Raw genomic sequence first — 26,874 nt, forward strand, 5'->3', positions numbered from 1 at the left:
ATCCCTCACCTGTGTGACCTCCTCTTATCAGAACCATTGTCGGAAAAGACAATGCATTACATTAAAGTGAATATTATATTTCATCTCCATCCTGTAAAACCTGAGCCATTTTTCCCCTGTGACATTGTCCATTTTGTGTAGTGAACGTTTCCTGACCTTGTTAGCAAAATGAAATCGCTGATAATGCGTTAATGTCAACAACGCGTGGGGACAACAGGGAAGTCAAATGCACTTGTCTCAGTGTAATTGTTACAAGAAAATAGCAAGAATTCAGGATTATAATTTGAATGAAGTCCTTGAGGTTCAAATCAATTACCTTCTTTTCAGCGGTGCGTGAGTGAGTGAGTTCCCGCTGAAGACGCTCTACCTCTTTGTTGCAATGATGCAACTGTTCCTGGTTCTGCTCTTTCTGCTGTCTTTCCGTGTTCAGGCTGCTTTTGGTCTGATCCAGGGTCTCGCCAATGTCCCTCAGCATGCATTCGCTCGTTTGTAACTGGTGAGGACAGGAAGAGAAATGAAGAATAAGTTCAGTGCATCTGCATGTTTATGGTGTGAACCGAAGAGAGCGGCAGGATGACAGCTTCAAAGGGAGCTGAGGAGGAGAGGAACACCATGAGAAGAATGGGGTTCTAGCAAGAGAAGGAGTTAAAAGTATAATTTAGGGATGTTTGCTGCCACCCCGTCTCCATAGCAGTGAAAGGGAACATCATAAAGGCTTTGTGCCAGATTGGGGAACCCTACAGTTAATGCATTGACTCAGGACCAATAAAACTGCTTGACTACTCGTCATAAAGACGTAGGACACTAACTTTCGAGTGGAGCAGTGCACAAAGGGTTGTTTTTACTGTACCTGTCTTCCCAGTTAGACTTAAAAATATACAACATGCTTTAGAGTTAAAACTCAAACCTAACATTTGGCTTAAATTCTAAAAATGCCTGTAGAACACAGTGCTGTTAGGGGGGACTAAGACAAGCCTAGCTACCCCCCACACACAGATATCGTTCGTTACCAAACACAGACAAACACACGCATACACATCATACCAGTTACTTTGCTAAAGTTATTTAGGTTGTCTAGCCATGAGCTACAACTCCGCACACACACACACACTTTTGCAACAGAAATGTGGTATGAATTAGAGGGCTTCTTGCCTCTGGAGTTTCCTGATGGCCAAGATCATGGTTTGAAGCGCAGCTTAGGCAGCCGGTGCTAAGACAGCCGGTGCTGAAGCTACCGTGCCTGAGGAGCACTGTAGTCCTGAGGCGAGAGGCGAGACGGACTCACATTTTTGTTGCAACAGTGCTGAAGCAGCAACACATTGTATATATTATGTTTAAATATATGATTGTCATGAAATACATATAGAAATGTCATGACAGAGACATCCCAGATGGTATTGGCATAGCAAGTTCCAAGACGGAGGTGTTTTGAGCAATGTTCAACCCATAAATGTAAAATATTTTTTTAGAAATGTAACTGTGAATTCAAGACATTCATGTATTTCATTAAAAAAGTCAAATAATTTAGTTTATAGCTTAAAACACACATTTAACTGTGCAGTATATTTTCAATTAACATAGTTTCTTGTACAATAAAGCATTTCTTTAATTTTCAATCATGGAATGGCAAACAGAAACCTGTTCATTTTGTAAATGTTTACTAAAACCTTTGGCACTGTAGTTATGCAAAATGAGCCCTAGAATATCAGTAATGTGAGGAAATACCGTTTTTTTAAAATGACTTCATTATAACTGCTGCCATCTCCTGAATACACTAATTATTTCAGAAAGGTAAGGCAATTAAGTTGGTGTTACAAAGCTAAGAGCACCGAGTTAACAAAAAGAGGTGTTTCGAGTAGTCCATAAGTCAAGTAACTAATATTCTTTTATGTTGATGCACTTCATTTAGTTGGCTGACAAGCACCCGCACCGCTAAAGCACCAGTAGCAGATGAATGACTTGGTTCGGTCAAGGACACAGTAAATGGGTTAATTTAAGCCTAAAACACACCACTGCCACACGCCGCTCTGAAATACCTAGAGGGGCGAGAGGAGGGGGAGGTGGAAAAGAGGAGAGAATACAGAAAGAGAGTGACAGAGAGAGAAAGAGAGAGAATTTTAAGGAAGAGAAGGACAACGAGAGAAACCTAAGGGCCTTTCCATTCATCATGTGTATGACTCTTTAATGTTCCCATTCATTACCACTGGTTAGCATTGGGTGAAGGCGAGACTGGACAAGAGAGATGAGAGAGAAACAGAAAAACCAAAAGAAAGAAAAGACTGATCTAAAGAGAAATAATGGAGGAAAAAAATAAAGAAACAAAATAATATTCAGCCCCTCCTCCACACTGGCATTCTCTCTTGGCTAAGTGATATTCATATGAACATGGTCCTTTATTGTACAATGAGCCAACCCTCTGCGGAGCTAAGATGGTGGCGATGAGTTATTAAATATGGAGAGAGGGCGAGAGAGGGAAGGCGGAGAAGGAGGGGAAGAAGGATGGATCATTAACTGTGAAGGAAGTAAAAAGTGAGGATAATTCCCTGATGTACCTGACTAGATTTGATAGAGAAGGTTGCCCAGTTCTGTTCCTTATTTAAGTAGAGCTCACTGCCCGTGTGTGTGTGTGTGTGTTACCTACTTTGCTCTGCAGCGAGGTCACGGTTTCTCGGAGCTGCGCGCTGTCGTGGACCAGCTGTTCGGTGTGTTTCTCCTTCACAGCCAAGGTTCTTGTCAGAGATTCCTGTGTGGCTTGCAAACCAAGCACATCCTCGTTCAGGTGCCTCACACGCTCATCTCTTTCTTTCATCTAAAACACACACACAGAACCACCTGCACTGTTTGTATACATACAAAAGAAACAACATACACCACTGACATATTTACCTTCCTTCAGCAGGGCTCTTGACTGGGGCTGTACTGATGCATCAGACCAATTTTTAACATTCACAATTTTGTATGCAAAATTTAAGATAATAAATTCGGTTTTTCTTTCTTGCACATCATCACTGCTTTCTTTTTGACGCTGCATGGCAAGAAATGCTGCAGAGAGAACTCTGCTCTGTCGGCCTCGTACCTGTCACAACCAGGTACAGCGCAGTTTCTGGAGACACCATGCTTTTTTTTTTTTTATTTCAATTCAGAACATCCACGCTCCGAGAGGAAAAGCATCATCAGCCTTTATTTAGAAAAATGTTTGCCATATCTGAGCCACGGAGAATGGGGGAGCCATTCTAATCAAAAGGCAACATTTTGACCTTGTTATGCAGCTAGTCTCTAGCTCTGAGTTGGGTGACCCTATCTTTACCAAGGATGTTGGAGCTGTTGCCTCCAGCGATTACGTTGGATCTACAGATAACTTTGGCTAAACAGATTGACCTGACCATGATTTACTATGTGTTTGTTTAAAAAAGTGAAACACTCAACTTATTCATCTCTAAAATTGAAAATCGAACACACCATCTGTTCCCTAAGCAGGAAAAGCAATCAAACTGCTTCTATATGTATCAAAGCTAAAACAAAATTAACTGTTGTTGAGTTATTGAACATAAATTAGTGATTGACTACTTATTCGGGGGTGGGTATAACTTCTGAAGGAAGCAGGCAGTGGCTGAGCTCCTCACCCCAAACATGACCAAGTGTGTGTATATGTGTGTGTCTTTGCTAAATTAAAACTCAATTCATTAGAGTGTGTTAAACAAGCCCTGTGTTAGATTAGCAAGGCTCCGCATACAGTCATCATACATACACATACACACTTTTCTACATGCAACCACAAATCCATGTACGTTTTTCTCAGGTGAGATGATTTCAGACACTGAAAGACCACATGCTGTTATAACGAAATACAATATGCACTCAAAATGTTAATGTTAATGAAACCTAACCCCAACCAGAAGATACATCATCCAACATAAAGTAACTTTCCTGCAGTCGTGTACACTTTGGCTAATGGATGGTAACAATTATCAGCGATGGGGAAGCCAATATTGCAACACTAAATTAAAATTATTCTTTTATCTGGATATTCCACCAATATTAGTGTGACTATTGGGAAATAAAAGAAGTTTTACAAAACTGAGACAATAATGTGTAATTTTCAGTGCTTCAGGCAAGTGGGTTCAACGCATTGAGTAAGTGGGCAAATGTTCATCTCTTTATATGCATATTGCAAGAGAGATTTCAGATGAAAAACAATTATGGAGCAAAGGAGCAAATTTTAAATATTATTAGCATCAATGTTTAACCAAGTTGAAGCAATAAAAGGTACTGTTTTTACTGTACTTACTCACCACAAGTCATGCTATATAATACTATTTACTGCGTATAAAACAATATATTATGCAATATGTATTAAATAAAGTATGTCCATACATTACATAAACACATTGCTATACATCTCTGCATGTAAACTTGAGAATTGTGTATTTTAAAAAAATGTTTAAGTCTAAGGCACAAGCCAGGTGAGAGTATACTGCAATGCTTTTCTGACTCTTCTGAGAAAACAAAACCTGCCCCAAAATAACAATGTGTATGTGTGTTTAAACAAATGTAATCTATTGTAAATGTAATGGTTGCTGCAACTAAAATGTCAGCAGATTTAATCCTGTCATGGTAAAATACCCACAGAACAAAAAATAGATGTGAAAAGGTGACAAAAAGTTAAAGTGAAGTGAATTAACCATTACCACCACTGAGGAAGTTGTGTTTCATCTGTCTGATTCTTAGTAAACAGGATTATGCAAACACTATTTGACGGTTTGCCACAAAACTTGGTGGAATGATGCAGTATGGGTCATGGAAGAGCACATTAAATTGCAGATTGACTGTATTTAAGGGGACCATTGGGCCTTGGTGGAGGTATGTGCTCGACTGAGTGCCGTTTCTGATTTGTAATAAATCAGGTAAACTCATCACAATAACGACATCTCTATGATTCCAAGGCAGTCATAACCAACAGGCAGCTAGTTAAGCTAAGATCACAATGTCTGTCAAAATCTCTCCGACAGCCCAAGGTCTTTATGGCACAGACTTAGGGAACTCAATAATATTGTTACGTAACTGAAACGTAACAGATTTTCCTCCTTTCTAAATCTGCCACCATCAGAGATGATTAAAAGTTCCCATGTGGTCTGTGTGAAGTCTTAATTCTCCAGCAGGGGAGCATAGGACCTTAGCTGGATGTCCGGAAGAAAGAATATCAGATTTGTGATTTTATTTCAAATGAGTGCTTAAGCCTTGGACTTTCATATTAGTAAAGCCCCTATTGAGAGAGAAACCTCAATCTGATCAAGTCTCATTACTTTGGCAATCAAAGTTTCGCCCCTGGGGTCCTCCTCTCAACTCTTGCTCGCTGCTGCCTCCTCCTTCTCTCATCTCTCCTCTTTTCTCCTCTCCTCCTAGCCATCATATGTTTTTTGCCACAGAGACGGGAGGAGAGGAGAAAGGGAGAGCGGCTTGCACAAATCCTTGATTGGCCAAAGTCTATCCTCCATCTAGGATTACGAATGGAAGTGGAACATTTGAGGACAAAGAAAGGAGATGTGAGGAGGGGAAGAGACAGAGAGGAGAGAAAAAAGAGAGAGGGAGTGTGAGAGAGAGAGTTGCGGAGTTATGGGCACACAGAGTATGGCTAATATAATTGAATTAAAAAGATGGAGCGGGGCCATTTCTACGCAGGTGGGAGTGTGGAGTGAGAAAGAGCAGGCGAGATATTAACTTCTAATAAAAGAGAGATTAGAAAGTGGCTAGGAGGACTGCTGTCTTTACCTATGGGAGTGACAGCCCCCACATAACCTTTCGCTGCAATATGCACACTGATATTGGCAACCATACTCTGAGCGTGCCCCGCACAGACCGACAAATACATATACACAAGCATTCATACGTGTACCTGTGTCTGTGCAGACTCGTATGCCCCCAAAATTTACAAATATCATAGACTGTATATGCAGAACTGTGTGACATTTGAGGAGACGCACACACACACATACTCATGAGAGCGGCGTGACAGCAATGCACTATCAGCTCTCATTCAGCGATCCAACAGGCGGCAGCCATCAGATAATGAAGACGCAGCTCTCTGGGAAGCTGCTGCTATACAGACAATTAATTAACTAATTGGTCTAACGAGCTCGTTAATGCCAGCGCTTTTTTGGCAGCCGGCGTGAATACATTAACGGGGCTAATTCAATTAAACAGGTGCGGATTTCACAGCTGCTTCGCTCAAGGGTACGTACACACACACACGCACGCACACACACACACACAAATCCTACAGGTGTTGTGTGTACATGTTCGCTCCATTTGACTCTGATGTCTTTCTCTGCCAAACCTTGGCATTTGATCAAAAGCATAATGATATGCAGATCAAGTTGTGTGTGCTTGTGTGCATGTGCCTGCGTGTGTGTTTATTTCTGTTAGTACTTGTGCCTCAATACCTTGTGTGAGTTTGAATCAGAAGTACAGCTCAATAAGCTCTAACACCACTGGTTAAAAGGGTGTAAAATAAGTGGAAGGAAAACTGGTAGAGCCCTTTAATAGCACGGTTACATGAACTAACAGACAATACTGGATCCATATAAAATTGAATGGGTTCTTTCCTGACCCATACAGCAACTATCCACCAATGATAATCCATCCAGTAGTTTCTGCGTAATCTTGCCAACTACAGACAAACAAACGCAGATGAAAAACACTACCTCCTTTGCAGAGGTAACGAAGCTGTTCTGAACAACAGGACACATTCGTTATAAAATTGGTGGTATGTGCTTGTAATCATGTGTTTCCGGATGTGTTACACTTGTGATCTCACCTTCTGTTTCACACCATCCAGCTCTTGGGTTAGTTGGTTGACCCGCGCCTCTTTCACCACCAGTTTTCTCTCAAACAAGGCACTGAGCTCGCTCCTCGAAGACTCCACGTTGGCCTCGGCCTAGAACACAGTCATCAGCAGTTCATTCATACATCACCATACACTCTAGTTCAAGTGGTTGCATTTTCAGCCAGCTTCTGGACAATATTGCCAGGAATTATCAGCTTAAAATGAGAAAATAACAATAAATACTATATATATGGATATATCCCATTGAAACAAACAAAACACAATGCAGCTACTGTCTATACAAATAAGGAGGGACATGCACGTGCACACTAACACAAACAAACATTGCAGAGAGGGACTTCTGATGACAAAGGACTTATCTGAAGGTGATGGGCTTGTTATGCTGATGTTTTACCCCGTGTGTGTGTGTGTGTGTGTCATCTGTGGGAGTGTATATGCTCGGTGATTTGGTGGGTTTGGTTTGTTATGGCTGTAGCTCCTTCATAAGCTGACCAAAGTGCTGATGTCGGTGGTTAGCTAAACTCTCATGGAGCTGATACCACTGATTAATTTCCTCCATCTTCATCGCCCCCACCCATTCTTTCCCTTCCCCCCTAGCCCATTCTGCTACCACTGAATATTAAATCCCCCCCCCCTTTTTTTTTAATTCCAGACAACCACAGTTCATTTTTCTCCAAGTGTCATATAGCCATGACATGGTATAGCAGCCTATATATTAGGCATGGCTGATGTGAGTTATTGTTATTGTTATCGTTTTTCCATTTACTGCCTGTGTGTCCTACTGTACACTATGCATGGCTAAATCATTACCTGCACGTGGTATAAATATCCAATAACACCATTAGTAATTTGCAGTGAAATTTCCTATCATGACAATTAGACATGCTCATGTTTCTGTGTTTAGGAGCCAGACCACACCAACACCAAAAGTCTGTGCTTCACCAAAGCATAAATATTGACTGTGGTTGTCTAGTGTGTTAATAATGAAGAATTAGTGTGATTATTTACATGTGAGCCAGGGGAACAGGGCAGAGAGGTGAATGTATACTGCTGTAGCTGTTTGTTTTCTTGTGATTTGGAAATGACTGTTATGATGTGTTATATAATTGCTCTATTTTATAATTCAGATTGATTATATTATATTATTGCTTGTGCCATATTTCTTTTCTGTTAATCGCATATGTTAGCATATCTCTCCCTCAGAACATCTTATGCCAGCATGAGCACATCACATCGGTCGTTTCTGAATACATATATCCTTTTACTTCTCTGTCTTTCAGATACATTAATGTCGCTCTGAAACGCATATCATTCAATGTTCAATCACTACCTGCTGATCCTTGACTACTGATATCAATATCAGTATTGCAGACGGTGCAGAATGCACATCTGGATATGCAAAGTTTCTGCAGCGCATGACATTGGATCATCATTTCAATTACAGCTTTGGCTGTAATAATTAATTCTCTGAATGCTTTGAAAAGTCACATTGAGACATACAGACTCTATTGGCCAATTTAAATGACTGGTGAAAAAAAAAGCTGGCTTTGAAATACGTAATGTGACATTGAGCTACCATAAACTTTATTCTCTAGTCTCAAAACAGTATAAGCGTCTCATTTAAAGGCTTGTTGATGCTACAATAAACAGGGCTATCAATATTTACTTTCCCTAGTAACTACACACTTATTTGATGCAGTTATCGCACTAAAATGCAGTTACCTTTCAAAGAAGTAGCAAGTAACTGTAACTAAAAGGATCTGACGTGATCGTGTTGGAGCCTGTTACCACAGGACACCTTCAGATACAGTCTTGTGGAGTCCTTGACGGGTCAGAGCTGTTTTGGCAGCACGGGTGGAGACCGACACTATATTATGCAGGTAGTTTTAATGCCGTGGCTGATTGGTGTATCTATATTAACATTAACATGTGCACACGTGTGGAAACAAACACGCAGACAGACGCGCACTGCGGGTGTCATCACTCAATGTCCCAGCTGCAAATGAAATCTCATTCCCTCTAACAATCTGAGAGGCCCACTCTGAAATACTTCTCTCCCTCCTGCCTCCCCCACCCCCTCCCTCTTGATCTCCACTAAATCACCCCCTGTTTTTTTTCCTCTACACCAGTCTGCACACCTGTTAAATAAATTTATGGAAAAACACATGCTGAGCAGAAACAATCACACACGTGACCTATGTGCGCTCATTTGTGTTTTTTCAGCGCAATCAAATATTTTATTTATCCCTACATTTGCACGCTGGTTGACACTTTGCTATCCTTCCACTGAGCTTTGTCTTGTATCCGACATGTAACAACAACAGCTGCTCTCTGCTCTCTGCTTTTTCGCCCCTTGCATTGTTGTGTCTTCTTATCATCATATTACTCCACATCACCTGCTTGCATAGCCTGGAACCTTGCCCAGGAAACTGGGGAAGTGGGAAGTGATTTGGAAAAATGAGGGCAATAAAAAAAAATACAGGGATGAATGAGGAAATGTGATATAAGGTAATATGCTAACCCAATCAGCAGGCTGCTGTTTGCAGACAGTATAATCAACATATCGGCCTAATGTCATTACTGCTATATGAGAAATAATATTGCGTGAAATGATATTGCGAAGCGCGTGCATGGTCATGTGTTGCACGCATGAGCAAGCTCACACGTTCAAATGTATGTATTTTCCTACCACTTTCCTGGCACAGTGGACCTGCACACACATGCAGTGGCATGAAGACAAACTACAAGATGATCCTTATTCCTGTAAGACTTTTTCTTTCCCTATAATGGAGAAATGCAGGAGGAAATAGAAAATGCCTTTATGATGAGATTTCACTTGCTAAGGATGATTAATCGATTGATTACTTGATGATTGATATTGATTTGTTAAAAAAATGTTATTATTTCCTTTTAGACAATTCTCATTTGTTTTAAGATTAGAAATAAAACTAGATTTACTTTGAAGGGTTACTGGTTACAACTGCTTATTCACACACACACAAATGGCCCAATGGCTCTGACACAAGAGGATATTAGTTAGTGTGTGGCTTCCATATCCTGAATGCATGAGGCCATTGATGGCCTCTGTTGATGGACAATGGCGTGAAGCCATCACTCAAGTTATGGAGCTTTAATTGGAGACAGCATAAAACGATAAACCAAGAAACATGCATGGCTGAACAGCCCAATGTAAACCATTAATCATAGCACAGGCAAAGACAAGTGGCTGCCACATACGCACGCACGCACGCACGCACGCACGCACGCACGCACGCACGCACGCACGCACGCACGCACGCACGCACGCACACACACACACACACACACACACACACACACACACACACACACACACACACACACACACACACACACACACACACACACACACACACAAGAGGGTGCACACAGCTGCAGAGGCACACACATGCTTCCCTTGCACCACACACCTTGCACTTGGGTGCATATTTGCACGCACGCGCGCACACGCACGCACGCACACACACACAAACACACACACACACACACACTCAATGAGAATGGCAGAGACAAGCGTCCCAGTCACATATTCTCATGATAGATGACCCATTTAACTTTGATTTCTGAGAGAAATGAGCTCGCCAGTGATACAGGGTTAACACACACACACACACACACACACACAGAGTTACTGACTCATTCATAATACACAGGTACTATACATGGGCTACATGTATTAATGCCCTCTCTCTCTCTTTTTTTCCCCCACACTTTCTCGTACACACACACACACACACACACACACACACACACACACACACACACACACACACACACACACACACACACACACACACACAGAGCCACTTATTTGCATGAGAAGGGTTTTAATATGGGGATGATTTGTGATGTAAGCAATCAGAAGTGAAGTACTTCATCAGTAGCTGTGTCTAACACACATCTCCCCCACTGGCCATAAATAAAAATCCATGTGCACACACATACACCTGCTTGTAAAAATCTGTGCTATCCCACAGAGGAGAGAATAAATCAGGGGAAGGAAAAGTTGGCATGAAGGGAAAACCGTTAATAATACAAACGCACACAAATATGCCACCATACATATCACACGCTACAAAAATATGCTGAATAAAAAACTTACATATGACATATGATGTGTCTTGGGAAAGTTGAGTATATGTTGCCCACTTCAGATCTGTGTGGTGAACAGCTCATGGTGTTGCCAATATTAATTTCTCATATATAACTGCTGGTGTGCCATGACTAACTTATAGTGTTTTGAAAACATGACTTAAATCTTTTTATACTAATAAATCAGCCTTGACTTGCCTTTGTTTTATAACTTGACAACATTATATTATGAATAATGACTTTAAAATACATAATTCAGCAGTGCTATCTCGTCTAACACTAAAGCACAGGAAATAGCAAATAAAAGAGAGGCAATTAAAAAACGTGCAAAATGTTTCATAAAAAGGGTTTCCCAGGAAAGGACAGAAATGTCTTCATAAGAAACTGAATAGAGACGATTTGGAGAAGAGAATCTGCTGTGAGAATTCTTTTTTTTTTTATTAAAGTGACTGCTGCTTTGACGAGAGTGAAAAAGTTATTCTGCCAATGAGGAGCAAGTACAAGAGCTGAGAAAGCTCAAGGTCTGAGTGTCAATGGGTTAAACAACTGATGTGTAACCAGATCGTGATAAAACAGAAATCATAAGCATTTATTTTCCTTTTTTGTTCTCTGCTGTTTTTCTGGTATGACTGCTGCCAAACAAACAAGTGTCTCCATTCCAGCTTTATTCCCGTTAGCAATTCATTTTGCATAGTGATAATGTTGTTATCCAGTTTTTTCCTTACGTGGTGCTTGATTGGAAATGATAACCCCCCCAAAACCAACTACAGCCCATCACAGCCACTGTCCAGTGACATATAAAACAATGTTGATATTTAGACGGATGGATGGTGCATTAGAAGGACAAACTCCTTCCAAATACACACAAACACACACGGGCGCGCACACGTTCCATACAACGGTTGCAGCCCCTCAGCGCTCCTCTGTCCTCACATGCTTGGTTTCCTCGTCTAATTGCTGCCATTCGTCAGTATGTGTGTGTGTGTGTGTGTGTGTGTGTGTGTGTGTGTGTGTGTGTGTGTGTGTGTGTGTGTGTGTGTGTGTGTGTGTGTGTGTGTGTGTGTGTGACTGTATGCCAAGCACTCCAGTACTTTGTGTTTTTGTGCTTCTTCCGTGATTCTGTCACTGTGCATTTACAAACAACTGTGTAGAAAAGGAGGATGGTAACAAATAATCAGACAGACAGGTAAGAATGGGAAGAGAATGAAACAGAAGGACAAAGATGCAGAGACACACAGACACACACACCCTCACTCACAGAGCTGTCACAGTGCCATGGGGCATACTAAACCTGTCAGCATTTAAACCTGCTGGCTCGTACTCTGACTTGCCATGTGGAATTAGTCTCACATAATATGCCAGTCTCTTTATTGAAAACAACACATATCCCTAATCTACGATGCATAGGGGCAATATTGAAGAAAAAAATGGGGATTTCGAGAATAAGGTCACAATATTGCAAGAATAAAGTCATAATACTACCAGAATATAGTTGTATCTTAAAAAAAATCTCATAATATTACAAGAATAAAATCCTAATATTAGAATTTTTATTAGGACAGAATTTTTATTATTAAGAGAATTATGCCATACTTGAGTAGAAAGACATAAAATTTCAAGAATTAGGTCATAATATTAGGAGAATTTAATGATAAGAGAATTATGTCGTACTTGAGAAGTCACAACAATTCAAGAATAAAGTCGGTATTAGGAAGAAAGGGATAATTTTACGAGAATATAGTCATAATATTGCGAGAATTAGGTCGTGCTTGAGAAAAAAAGTTGTAATATTATAAGGATGTAGTTGCAATTGAGACTAAAGTTGTAATATTATGAAAATAAAGTTTCAATATTAAGAGGATAGTTGTAAGTTAATGAGAAAAAAGACATAATATTATGAGACTAAAGAAAAAAAAACATTTTGGGAAATAACTATCCAGGAGAAGCTGTGCTTACTGGAGTTTAAACCACGAAACCTCTTTGAATATCACACAGATCTAACCAGTGATTCCCTTGCAGTGACCCTTATCATACATTTCCTCCTCTACAAAAGAGACAATTACCTCCATCTCTATGTGGTTCTTTATAATGGAAACTAACTTTTCTCACACAATCTTTTAAAAGTCCTAAAAATTCATGATAACGTGGAAAAAAAGTACACGTTTAGTTTAGTGAACAAAATGCTCTACGTTCCTCATTTTAATAACTAGAGGATCTTCTTTTATTCCCCCTGTAAAAAGACTCATAGCCTAAGTAAACTTACAACTTTACTTTTGAAATGTCAGGGTTTTTCCCCTTTAAGTGGCCCCTAGTACTTATTTGTACTAATCAGTGGTACAGAAGGTTTTTAGATATTTTTCAGCGTGGAGAAAATCAAAACTCGCAAAACAAGCTAATTGCAACTTGACTTATATCTGATATTGACGTTCCCACATGTAAACTAATGAGACTGATTGCCCTCTTCTGGATCATCATGAAAATGTGACTGTTGATGAGTGAAGCTCTTTATGTTCTGTCATTCTGTGTGTGTGCAAAAATCTAATTTTTATGACGGTGTGTATTTAATAAGAACGTCCACGTTATTGCAATCTTTTTTTACACTCACATGTGTGTGTGTGTGCGTGTGTGTGTGTGTGTGCATGCGTGTGTGTGTGTGTTCAACATGATAATTTGTCAGTTTATGTTGTGTGGGGGCTAAACAGATAAACAGATAAGCAATCCACAGCTCAATCCTTCATCCTGCTCTGATTATAAATCAGCTGGAGCTCTCACAAGCAATCAGCAAGAGCAATCTGCAGCCAGCACAGACACCCTATCAATCAGAGGGGACCATCACACTGTCACACACACACGCACATAATCTTAAGGAATACACACTCACATATTTGCACGGTGCACCTGCACCCACTGCATGTGCACACACACACAAACAGAGGCAGGTATATGCCGCAATTGTAATTCTACATCCCCACCCTGCAGCCCTTTTTCCTCCTTTTAAAACTTCTTTCTCTTTCACTCTTTTTCTGTCTTGTGGATCAGAGTCGCAGCGGCGGCTTCATCCAGCTTGCTGCCTGGCGGCCACGGAACAGTGCGGAGCGAGACACATCACTCCTAATTACAGTCTGATATTAATAACAGAGAAAAATATTAATCTTGGAGGTAAACACTAAGCCGCTTAAAGGAAAATTGCAAATAAATCAGATTATCTTATAGGAATATCCTCTGAATGGGCCGAGGGGGTAATGAGAAACCTGGGCCCAACCTCTCTCTCTCTCTCTCGCTCTCCTTCTCTTTCCCTCTCGTTCTCTGTCATTTCCCACTTTCCATTCTCCTGCGGGATTGAAAAAAAGGTGTTAGTATGTGTATGTGTCTGGGTGTGTGTTTGTGATCACATCTGTGTATTTATACAACTTCAGCGCGACCCCCCCTCCCTACACCACAACCAGCATCTCTCTCTCTCTTTCTCTCTCTCTCTTTGCTGCTGTATTCATTTTTCACCTCCAATTTTATTTTTTCATCAGGTGGTGGGGGGGGGGGGGTGCCGCCGAGCAGATTCAATTAGGTTCTGTGATTGGGCCGCTGGCATTCACTGGGGTCATGGAAAGGTTAAAGAATTCAGTGGCACAAACATGATTATGGCTCTGTAGCATTTGATCAGAAGTAAGGTTTGTCACGGCGAAGTGGAGCCCCGCTGTTTTTTTGCAGTGGGACCACCGAGTTTTGACTTGAGTGGGACGTGAGGTGTTCTACACGTTTGGTTTGGTTGAATCTTCCATTGAATGGCAATTAAATGCAGAAGAGGCTGAATATACAGAAAACGTAGAAAGAGATATAGAGACATGCACAAGTGTGTGTTTGTGTGTGTGCGTGCACAGGTGAGGCGTGTTGCTACACCAGCAAGCATGAAAACCCACAAATATATCTGCACAGAAACATTAATTCTCTCTCTCCCCTTTCCCCTCCCTCTCACACACGCGCGCGCACGCACACACACACACGCACGCACGCACGCACGCACACACACACACACACATATATTCGGAGAGTAGCAGAGTAATAAAGCCCACCCTTGCAGTGAAATTAAAGCTAGTCAATGACACTGCGTGCTGAGCACACACTAAATCATTTTTATACCCAGATGAAGCAGCCAACATAATACCAGCTCTGCACATGTATCCAATATCACCTGGAGACTATGTGAGGGGAAAAAACAACAACTAATCAAATATCATATTGGATGTGTCAGATTCATGTCAGAACAAGAGATTAATACTAAATATAGAAAATATGGTACAATAACAGTGAGAATTTTTTTTTATTTAAAATGACCAGGCAGAGAGCACATTATGAGATATTGGATTGATAAAGCGGCTGTGATGTTGTTGTTCGGTGAGTATAATAGAACAATAACGTTGCTCCTGGGTTAGCAAAGATTGCATTATGATTTTAATGTGTCTTACAGACACAAGCCCTTCACTGGCAGGAAATTATGTCAATAAATAAGCTGCCTCACATTTTAAAACAAAGAGACTTATAGTGAATGAAAGAAACGTGCAAATATGGAATGGTGTTTGGTTACTATCAAATATCTTGCACAACACGGCCATACATGCACACACAATACCTGCAGCTTCTTTAGAAACAAACAGATTTAAGTTTTTACGAAAATATTAAAATTACTTAATCCTTGAGCCATTTGCAGATCATAATCTCTTCAATTTAAAATTCATTACAAACCTTTAAAGTACACATTTTTAACCCTTAAGGTAGCTGCTATGAGGAATCTTTGCTGGTCAATATCTCAAAGCTACACTCCACCAAGGTCAGAATGTTTACCCTGAATATTTTTGCACACACGTTTCTTTCCTCTCACACCTGCCTTTGCCCATAAGTAGATTCATTCTGACAGTGCATGTCAATCATCTCATTTTGGGAGTGCTTGTCAGTCATCGCCCTCCCCTCACATAACCAGAAGCCACAGCCATCAGGGAGCTTTTCCATCTGCCACTATCTGCAACCTCAGGTGTGGTGATACCAGCCAGACGCAACCAGTCAATAGAGCTGTTCGCAGCTCCAGTTCCCTCGCTGTGACCTAATTGCTGGTGCGACACTCAAATATGTCCTACACCTCCCAATTCTTGTGAACCCTCCCCATCCCCCCACGAAGCAATCCCCATTCTATACTCAAAACGGGTATTTACATGCCCCACACCGCAGAGAGCAAACAAGCTCATTTAAAAGTTCATATGCTAATGTGTGACATTTAATCCAAACTTTACACGGGGAAAAGGACACGCAACAATAGATTTTGATTCCTTTCTTGTCCACGAATCTCATCATTCCTTGTCCTCCATATTTATGAGTTGAAGAGGCGGGACACCTTAGAGGGGTGTGAGGGGCAGGGACAGGGAGTTTACTGTTTGGAAATTGGGCTGATATTTGCACTCATTCTTTGTTGATATTGTTGATATTCACAAATTACAGATTGTTCTTCTAATTTGGAATATAGCAGAAACCCACTGCATAGTTAGTCCTGTAAAAAAGATTTTCGTGTCTATGATATAATCAATATGTTGTTTACTTTAAATGACTGCAGGCTTCTCATTTTTATCTGGAGACTGTTTGTTACCATGAAATGACTGTGTGCAGTATCATCTGCAGCTAATTAATGTAGTTAATTCCATGAGTTGGCCAAACCACAAAGCTGAAAACCTTTGCAGCCGTCTGGTAAATGTGCTCTGAAAGGAAGCGCCTGCACGCTTGGCCTAAGACAATTTCCGAGAGATACACCACTCTGTATCGTTTTGATATTTCAAAAGAGTGGAAAGAATGGAAAGTGGAAAAACCAAAAAGTCAGCCAAAGGGGTTGCGGTTAGGCAGGGTAGTTAGCTCTGTGTGTGTGTGTCTGTGTGTGTGTGTGTCTGTGTGTGTGTGTGTGTGTTGACAGGCTGACAAACACACTACATATAATGTTCCCATGCATTTGCATTATTTTGTCATTTATTCCTCCCTTGGATGTGATGTCAGAGGACACATAAATGCAGTGGATGTTTTTGTAACTCCACCAAGGAGGTTATGGTTTCACCTTTGTCTGTTTTGTTTGTTGGTTTGTTTATTTTAAAGCCAGATTACCGTAACCCAAAAACAACTAATCTGATTTATAGGAAACTTGGTAGAAGGATGTGGTGTGAGTCAGGGAAGAACCCATTTAATCGGGTGTGGATCCGGATGAGGGAGCAGATCCATGAATTTATTTTCACTTTCTTTGACATTCTGAGACATTTTCATCATTTTCCCAGAGAATAATTCATGGGTCTTGATGAAAAAAATCTGACTCATTTAAGGAAGTGACATCTATGAGTGTGCTCTCTACTGAGTGCCATTCTAGTTTTTCTTATGTTTCTGTACCTCAGAGAGAAGCATTTCCTCCCTGCTCTGGCTTCAACTACAGAGACAGAGAAATAGCTCAATTACATATAAAATTATAATATGATAACAACAAATAGTAAATGTCCTGTATATAAACTTATTAAAATGAACTCAACCATAGTTAAATGCAGACTGGGTACATTTCCTAACTTCTTTTGACTGTAGGTTTCTGACACGCATGTGATGTTTGTAAAAACATGGTTCTCAAGATCCTGTGGGACCAGAATAAATGCTAGTTGATTAAACAGTGATGGGTCAAATGAATAGAAATAAATTAGGACAAAAATGTACCACAGTGTTAATTTGGTGCCAAAGAAAATGGTTTGTAATGTACGAACAGACAGGTTCTTTCTCTCTGTCTCTTTCTCTCTCTGTGAAACACACACACACGCACGCACACTCACACACACCCTTGCAGATCGACCAGGACAGGCCAGGGATGAGCACACCCCATCTGATCTGTGGCCCGTTCATTCATTAGACCCATGCTCTCCCATATTGATTTCAGCTTAAGTAATGAGAAAGCTTATCCAAAAATCTTTAGCATTTGGGCTCCAACTTAAGGGAATCGATGGGGCCATTTCCCATTTTGAACAGCACATATGCAGGGGTTTTATGTACAGTGAACGGGACAAATCCCGATGCTGATAAATCAATACGCCTTTTTGTCGATGGACAGGCATGCTTGCACACACACACATGCGTCGCATACACGGCCACACATGGCTGATAAATGGTATTTTTGAGGCAATTAAAGTGAGCTGTAAACATATGAAGGCCAATCAATTGGTCAGTGAGGTCTATTATCAAGGCTTTAACACTGATTTAGAAGGGGCTTTAAGTGTGGCACAGTCACTTATGCAGATCCACAGCAACCTGAGCAGATCAGTGCGTCGCTGTGCTAAGCTTACATGTCACCACAACTGATGCATGCAGGGGAAGATGGGGGACTGTAATAATTGTTGCTGCTGCTGGGTGAAATGAAAAAAATGCCTCTAAGGGAAATTGAAAGCAAATTTTTGTTGTCATATTCTGAAGTTCTATTATTTAACCAAGCTTGATATAGAAAATAAACCTTTCAGAAATGATGTTTTTGCTGCTTATTGAATCTAAAAAACATTATTAAACATGGTGAATTTGAATTTAAAATCCCACTTAGCCATAGGCACTGTTAAAGAAATGCGTTTGTGAAATGGGGAGAGTGAGGCGGGGGAGGAGCTGCAGGCTGGACATATCTATTTTAGCAGGCGTCGACAAGCTTGTTAAGAAGAAAACAGATCAGTGCTGGCCACTCTTCAGGAGGCGCCCCCTACTGCTTCTACCTTGCTAAAGGTGAGACATGTACGTATTAGTGGAGGTAACCTTCACTTGACATGTCCCTGAGGTAATTCCACGTTAATATTCATTTGATTCAGTAAATGGCGGCTATGACAAGCTTCTCTGCTTTCAACGTCAATCACACAAATACACACACTTGTTGACACAACTTTTTCTTGCTATCTGAAAGTACAGTGATGTAAAGCTCAACCAAAACCCTTCTCCCCATGCGTGTCACTTTTTTTCCTCTTCTGTTTCTCTTGTTTGTGCAACGTGCCCGCTTCTTTCATCACACTGTTTCAGCCTGGTTGATCTGGTGCATGTGCATGTGTGCTGCTGAGGCATGACATTTCAATTGTGCATCCAATCAAATTGGCAGAAAGGCGGTAAGGAAGGCTGGGGGAGTGATGAGGGGTGCGGGGGTGTTCCAAGGGTTGCCAACTAACCGTTGCCATGGTGAACCACTTCTGTCAAAACCACCAAGGTCACAACAACTGACCTGTAGTGTGACTTCTGAATAGCTCTTTTTATAGGGACATGAGGATTTCTCTCTTTCTTTGTTCTATTCCCTATTTGTTCTTTCTTTCCTCACTTTATTTTTGCTGTGATCATCTTTGTGTACAATATTTCTTTTTTTCCCCCCTCATTTAGCCTTTCCCTCTTTCTTTTATATTTAAGATGACTAATTGTACCATTACGAGACCTGTGGTGTCGCTGAATCCATTATGTAGGCCTGTGCTGGCAGAGAGTCTGAGCACAGGCTGCTCTGAGTCATTATAATTCAGTTTGCTAACACACAGCCATTGTGTTAGCGTGGGGTTAGGGGAGATGGTATGATAAAATATTGAGGGCGACCAAGGCAGCGGCAGATGCTAGCTGTCATGTGTGAGCGAATGAATGTTATGACAAGCATGTTTAAACATTCATGTGGGGAGGAGAGTTTAGGAGGGCTTTTCATTAACACCAATATGTCTTCCTCTCCCTGGTGCAGACACTGCTGGTGGAAGCATGACAACAACAGGGAAGAGAGGAATTAACATCTCGAGAGGAAACTGTCACAGATACACATGTATAGAGAGAGGGAGAAACGCTCAGTCGTCTGCACGAGCACACGCAAACGCACACATTTTGCATGAGTACAATTCAGTACCTTACATCTAACATGAAAAGTGCTAAGCGAAATTGACACTCTACTTTCAAACTCTAACAGACAGCAAAACAACTTTCTCTTGTTTACCGGGAGAGGAAAAAAAAATCTGAAAGTGTAACATCGTGTTCTGAGCTGATCAAATATCTTGCAGCAGAACTGAGCAACACATTCAAACAGTAAGAAACGGGAGCACAATGGATTCTCACATCAACCACAACAATGACATAATAGAAATGATTTTTTCAAAGGAAGAATAAGGATGTGGGAGGTTTCTAGGCCAAACATGCATCACCCACTATGCTGTTAGGTTGTCAGGAGATCTGACCTGGTAGCAATGGTGCAATCTCTTTTGACACTTTCTGGAGACAAGAGAGAGGAAGAGCTATTTGTGGCATTTGGTGGGAGCAGAGCAATGGCCAATCTGTTTATATAACCTTGACAAAGGTGGATGAAGAGACACTTGTCTTTAACAAGTGCAGGGCTGGCATAACCACATATGGGTAAACACTGTGTTCATGTAATAACTGTTCTTTGAATCTTGTCTCACCATCATGTGCAGAACATCTGTAACTTGGGTGGAAAAATACTTGAAAAGCACCTTACGACAGTCGTGTAGTATCAGAACTTCATTTGTTATTATTTAACTGTGGCGTGTCATTATGGGAAAAAAGTGTACGTGTTTTATCTCACTAAAACTCAAATGGAGTGCAAAATCAATACCGATGCTGATGATCCTATGGAGTCAACAAGGGAAAGGAGAAAACAGGGGATCAAGTAATCTCATCATAAGTAGCTTTGACTTGCAAAATGTGTTTGAATAACATGAGCTTTAGTTAATGTCATAAATGGCTTTAAATGCTGTAAGGTGCATTAAAAAAATATGCCCACTCATCTGTTTACCTACACCTTGATGCAAACATTTTGAATTAATCGAGTTTTCACTGGTCAAGCAATTCCATTTTGATATTCAAATTTGGTGTGTGTGTATGTGTATACGCATGCCAGCGCAACACTGATCTAATCAGTCTTAAATCAGTTAATAAGCCAAGGACACAGAGGAGATGACTCAGCTGATGTGAGCTTGAGCTAATATTAGCATCTCGCCATCTCGCTCTTTCAAGACCTGTGCAGCACAGAGTAGCATCCAGTGTTCCCATTTCAAAAGTGCAGGCTTTGGGTGCTAAGCCCCACAGATAAGCTCACCACAGTGAATTCCATTAGCACATTAGCAAAGGTGTCACGACCTAATGTTAATGTTTGGGAGCAGCATTTTATACCATATTCATTATTCATCACACCTTAACTTTATTGTTCCAAAAAAGTAAGGATAATCCAAATGAGGGTGTATGCCTTTAGATGACAAAAACCACGATAAAGGACGTGCGTCTGACCTCTAATACATAATGTTGACGATTATAATTACCTCCGCCAGGGAGGTTATCAATTCAGTTTGTCTGTGTGATCATTAGCAGGATTTTGCCATGAAATTTTGTGGAGGGGTGGGGCATGATCCAAAGAAGACCCCATTAAATTTTGGTGCGCGTCCCAGTGTTTACCACAGAATTAATTCAATCTATGGCAGTAATGGGGGTGTGAACAAAGGTCACTCTCAAGCGCAACAGATTCTGATTGACAGGTACACAGACTAAAGAGGGAAAGATAAGTTCTTGCTAGGATAAGAACAGCATTAAATGCCACAACTGCAGCTGAAACTAAGGGGCTTAAACTGTTACTGTGTGGACAGTAAAGACGTTATGGATCATAGGATAGCAATGCATTTAGTTTAGCACCAAGTTAGAGATCTCTGATGTTATGATGAGAAGAGTAAAAAAATGTTTGGTTCATTGTGAAACTGTGGCAGGACAAAATTAGAATCTGGCTACCACGGTCTACATAATAAATAGGAAACACTGGGATTTCAATCAGGGAGCAGATCCAGGAATTCTTTTTCACTTTCTTTAAAAGTGCAACAGGCATTTTTTGACATTTTCACAGATTTCCCAGGGAATTCATGGCTCTAGATGAAAACAAATCAGGCATATTAAGGGAGTAACATTTATGCATGTGTACAATTTGGTTTAAGAGGACTGTTGGGCCTTGGCAGTGGCATGCGCCCCTTGACTGCTTTTCTAGTTATAAATTATGACCATGTATTTTAATTGAAGCTCACCCTCTGTCAGCCTTTCAGACACAGCTCCAGAGGAGCAGATGAGCACTATTCCGCCAAAACTAAATCTCATCTACAAACTCTTAACATGACAAACTGCACGTCAAGATGCTACAAACACATTGGCACACAGAGGCACATCACAGAGACAAACAGATACATGTTCACAGTTCATGAATGCTCAATACATGCAAACACTCAAGCAGGCACACAGAAACTGACTATTAATTAAAAGCTGGAGCAGGGGTGGGCGGTTAGCAACACCACAACTCTGGATAACTTCCTGTAAGACATAAATCTGTTCTCTCTCTCTCTCTCTCTCTCTCCCTATCCCAGTCTCGCCTGGTTTCAACAAAGACAGTCTTGTGCGGATGCCTCCCTCCACCCTCTCTCCTCACCGTTCATTAGAAGCACAAGCAGCTGTGGTCAGGTTCAAAGACAATCTTACATCCTCTCTCTTTCAGTCACTCATTCTTTCCCAGTGTCTTTTTCTTTCTGGTTTGCCCTCACTTTTTACTTACTCCCCCTCCTTCCTCTCTCTCTCTCTCTCTCTCTCTCTCTCTCTGTCTCCCTCTTGGGTCCCTCTCCAAGTCTCTTTCTTCCTCTCTCCCTTCTCTAAACACTGTCTCTTCCACATGGCCCGGATAATGAGTGGCGAAGCTAAACGAGAGGAAACACGGCTCACTATTAGGAGGGGAACGCTGACTGAAGGCTTTAAATAAACGGAGAGAACTTGAGGCCAAATTGTATTTCCAAGGACATAAACTAATGGAACAGGCAGACATTCTCTGAACAAATACACACTCTGTTTAAACTACCGTAATAGTTGTGAAAATATACATGTCCGTATGGATCTAACTGAGAAGACAGACTGGAAGGAAGCAGTCAGGAATAGATGTAAATGCGTATATCCTCGCTCATGCAAGTGCAAACACTGTTTGCGTGGATTCAATACCTCTTGTTCTCTTTTGCTGTGAAAAGCCTATTAGCTTGCATTCAAAAGCAGAACAATGGGGACATGAAAAAACATAAATGCATGTCTATGTCACTGGAAACTAATTAAGCAAATGTGTTTTCTTAAGTGTCTCTGATATGCTCTTAGGCATAAGAATCCACATCAACACGTAAACACACAGAGGAGCCCCCCCCCCCCCTTGCTTCGCTCTATGAGGTTAATTGGGTTATCAAGGCTGATTAGCATAACTAATTAGGATGCTTGTTAACGGATAAGTATTATTTATGCAATTAGCTCTCAGGGTCTGTGTATGAAGCTGTGCATGTGTATAGATCCCCCTTCATCACTGGCACAAGTTCAAATGAAAATGTAGCAGGGCTAAGTAGGCATGAAGTGAGACCTGTGGGTGTCTGTGTGTGTATTCACTTCATCATTTATCTGTTCTGCACACACAGATGCTCACCATCAGGTGCCAGATTCCTCCTACACCTCATCATCAGACACACATGCTACACAGTGGGCTGTAGTTCTTTAATCCCTCACCATCATCATTAGGCTTCTGATTAGTATAATTAGCATTGTTAACCAGATGAGCTGAATCGAGCCGGGCTGTGCCAGTCACAACAGCTGACATGTGTTGCCCTTTCAGCACCTTTCCAGGCTGCTGAAGAGGACACTTGTCCCCATCAGGTGGCTTCACGGCACATTTGCATGTCCTCACTGATTGCTGATATAGACGCTGATGTTCACAAGTGCAATATGTGCAAAAATGTACAAAAGATGTTTCTTTTTCCATGAAGACTTGTAAAGTGTCACAGCTCTCACCGTTACATCAGCTAATGGAAGAACGCTGAGCTCATTTCACAGATTTTATTCATAGTGTTTGCAAATGCAGGAATCGCTGCCTTTTGTTTGTGATGCTTCATGTGCGCTCCGAGCCAACGGTAAACACGAAAAGAGGCAAATCAACAGCACTCCTCTGCTCTCCGGCTCACGAGTGAAAACTCACAAACACACTACAACGCTCACAAATAACCAGAGAGGGGAAAAGGAAAGAGGGAGAAAGAGAGAGGGAGTGCTACATTTACTGAAATTAAACATTTTCTCATCAGCCTGAGGGTGCAGCAGGCCCACTAATGTATTATTCATCCCCACTTCACAAAGGAACATTAATCAATTATGAAGATATGAGGATCTTAAAGTATAGAGGAGAGACGAAGAGCGGCCCGTTCGTATTAATATGCGGCCGCAATCGTGCAACCCCCCCACCCCCACCCCTTTGCTCCTCAAATCAATATTTTGCAGATTAATTTGGAGCGGTTGTGGCGAGATGGCAGGATGGAAGGAAGAGGAAGGCGGGGGTGGAGGGGAGAGTGTCTGAGGTCTGAATTAAGGTGAAGTGTTTTGTTGTTGTTTTTTTTCTCCAGTTCTTGTTTTAAGGTTGTGTAAATGCACATAAATCCATGCATGTACACAGTGATGTCAAAAATATACCAAAGTCACCGATTTGACAAAACGTCGTCATTTCATTAGTCATAAAAACATCATGTTAACTCTACGAATTATAAATTGATTCTCGTTTTCTTTTTATTGTGGATGAAGGTGTTTGCAATGTTTTGACTTGCCATTTGATTTCATGGTGAATGCCTTTGTGGTTGCCATGGTTTTATAAATCCAGTGTGTTTGTTTTCTATTGGGTGAAATGACCTCTTTTTTTATTTCAGTGTCTATTATTGTTATTTTCGAATTTGTAATAGATGTACTTAGTACAATAATATACCTCAAAAATTCTAAATATTTACCTTGTCAGTTTTTTAACGGCTTGAGCATGGGCCTTTGTCCCCCCCTCTTCCACTCCTCGCCCTTTCTTCTTTTCCACTCTCTTCATCCACTCCTCTCTCTCTACTGTTCCTCCTCCTCCTTCCCTTTTCTCTTCAACTTCTCTTAGCTCCCTCGCGCGCACATTCAACTTGGAGTGCTGATGCCAGACAGAAGAAAAGGGGACATGTGGTGACATCTCTGCTCACTGTTAAACCAATGACGTAGCAGCTATTTAAACACTAATGTGAAACAAGTTGTTCATTGCAAGGCAGATGTTTGACATGACTGACTGGCAGCAAGTGATGTCATCTATGCCTACATTATAAGGTATTCTGCATGTCTGCTCCACATGTGGAAATACATCTGTGCAAACAGGAGAATGACCTCATGCAGGTCTCTGCACACCTGAGCATGTGTGTTTGCACCATCCTGTTTCAGCAGCAGAGCATTAGGTTGTACTTTGAAGATGCAGATGTCTTTCTTAGCAATATCATGTTTCATATCATATCATGGTGCAACCCCGCTGTTGCATCGGCCTCTTACTATAGTCTCACTAGCGTCCAGCTGCAGCCCTTGTGTTGTCTGGGCTTTGAAAGAGTAAAACTGTGAACAATTATATTAAAGGAATAACGTTATTTTCAGCGAGTGTGACACTCTGTATCCTGTGTTTCAGAAATGATGTGGAGTACTTCACACTGCTGAAAAAGCAGTATGAGTAGCATTTTTTTTTTTTTTTCTCCATTGATTTTCAATAACTCTTATAATTTTCCAAGACTAATCTAGTAGTACATAGTATTACTCTGTAATGTTTCAATTTAGTCTCTAACAAGTACTAACAACAGTTTATGTCCTGATAGCTGCCGTTTTATTGTTATTTGTGGTGATGTCAAACTGTACAAAGGAGGCATCAGCAGAGAAATAAATAATAAGCTGCTATAAAATAATCTGTGCTATTGTTATGGATTTATGTGATGGAAACACTACAACCATGTTAGTCATTCAGACATAATTACAGAGGAAAACCTTCTGCACTAACAAATTCAAAAGAATTAAATGCTTACATCCATATTTCATTGTTAAGAAGATGCATTTGTTTTAATTGGGCCTCATAGGTATCACGGCAGTTTATACAGAAACTGGCGTACTGCTTACAAACAAATGGCAATCACCTTTAACAAGCCTGCGCGTGTATGCCAGCAGATCTATTCATACATCTGCATTGCAGACATACCACTTAAACAGGAACACAAGCGGAATGAAAAAATATATAAATCAACATTTGTTGAAAGTATGATTAACAGAACAAGCCCCAGTTACTCCACTTGTTTCTCCAAGGCTCTGTAATCACACAAACCACTAATTAGCGGCGGTGCAAATGAGTCAGCTCACAAGGAGCATAAACAAACAGCAACCAACCAACACACACATAAACAACCAACAAGTCTGGGTTTACCACAAGCAAAAATGTATGTGTGTATATATGTGTGTGTGTGTCTGTGTGTGTGTGTATTTCTACTAGCCCGTGTGTCTTAACCATAAGCCACAGAAGACAGTAAAACAGCAGTGGGTATAATTTAGTGACACCCTGTAAGGAGGTGTGGGAAGGCCATAAAAAACTCTCCCTTTTAATCCTGGTCGGCAACGCCATGTTTGTTACCCAGGGCGCTGAGATATGCTGGTAATTCATCACACACGCCTCAGCTTCCTGTTAAACCTGGCTGCACATGGAGAGCTTCTAGCACAGCTGCCAAAGCAATATCGTAAAAAAAAAAGATTTCTCCACCTCTCAGACAGGGCTCTAAACAATAACAAGCACGCTGCAAAAACTCACCTTAACAAGTCATTTACTTATGTAGGTCGTCCTTTGTGTTAAAATAATGAGAAACAGCTCTTTTCATATTTCAGGTTTAATTATTTTACAAGTTACCTTGAAACCAGTGGCAACATGTCAAATTAAATGTATGTAGGTTGGATTCAATTAAGAGTAGAAAACTGGGAACTTTTCATAAGAAGAAATTATCCAAACTAATAGGCAGATGCTTTCTTTTCATTTATCGTTT

General features: G+C 40.9%; 1 protein-coding gene across 5 annotated transcripts in view; it reads right to left on the bottom strand.

The window, feature by feature from the left end:
* The window catches only part of LOC109629462 (early endosome antigen 1), a 91,022-nt gene that overhangs the window by 41,804 nt on the left and 22,344 nt on the right, over positions 1 to 26,874 (bottom strand). For 3 of the 5 annotated variants that reach the window (XM_069512657.1, XM_020087183.2, XM_020087185.2), the window contains exons 4-6: positions 6,815 to 6,934; positions 2,642 to 2,809; positions 317 to 493 (exon numbers count right to left, since the gene is read on the bottom strand). In XM_069512657.1, coding sequence (XP_069368758.1) covers positions 317 to 493; positions 2,642 to 2,809; positions 6,815 to 6,934 — 465 coding nt within the window. Of the gene's footprint in view, positions 1 to 316; positions 494 to 2,641; positions 2,810 to 6,814; positions 6,935 to 22,436; positions 22,550 to 26,874 lie in introns of those variants that run through there. The other 2 variants (XM_069512659.1, XM_069512658.1) reach the window with 2 other exon arrangements.

Source organism: Paralichthys olivaceus, chromosome 17 (assembly GCF_024713975.1).
Source record: "Paralichthys olivaceus isolate ysfri-2021 chromosome 17, ASM2471397v2, whole genome shotgun sequence".
NCBI lineage: Eukaryota > Metazoa > Chordata > Actinopteri > Pleuronectiformes > Paralichthyidae > Paralichthys > Paralichthys olivaceus.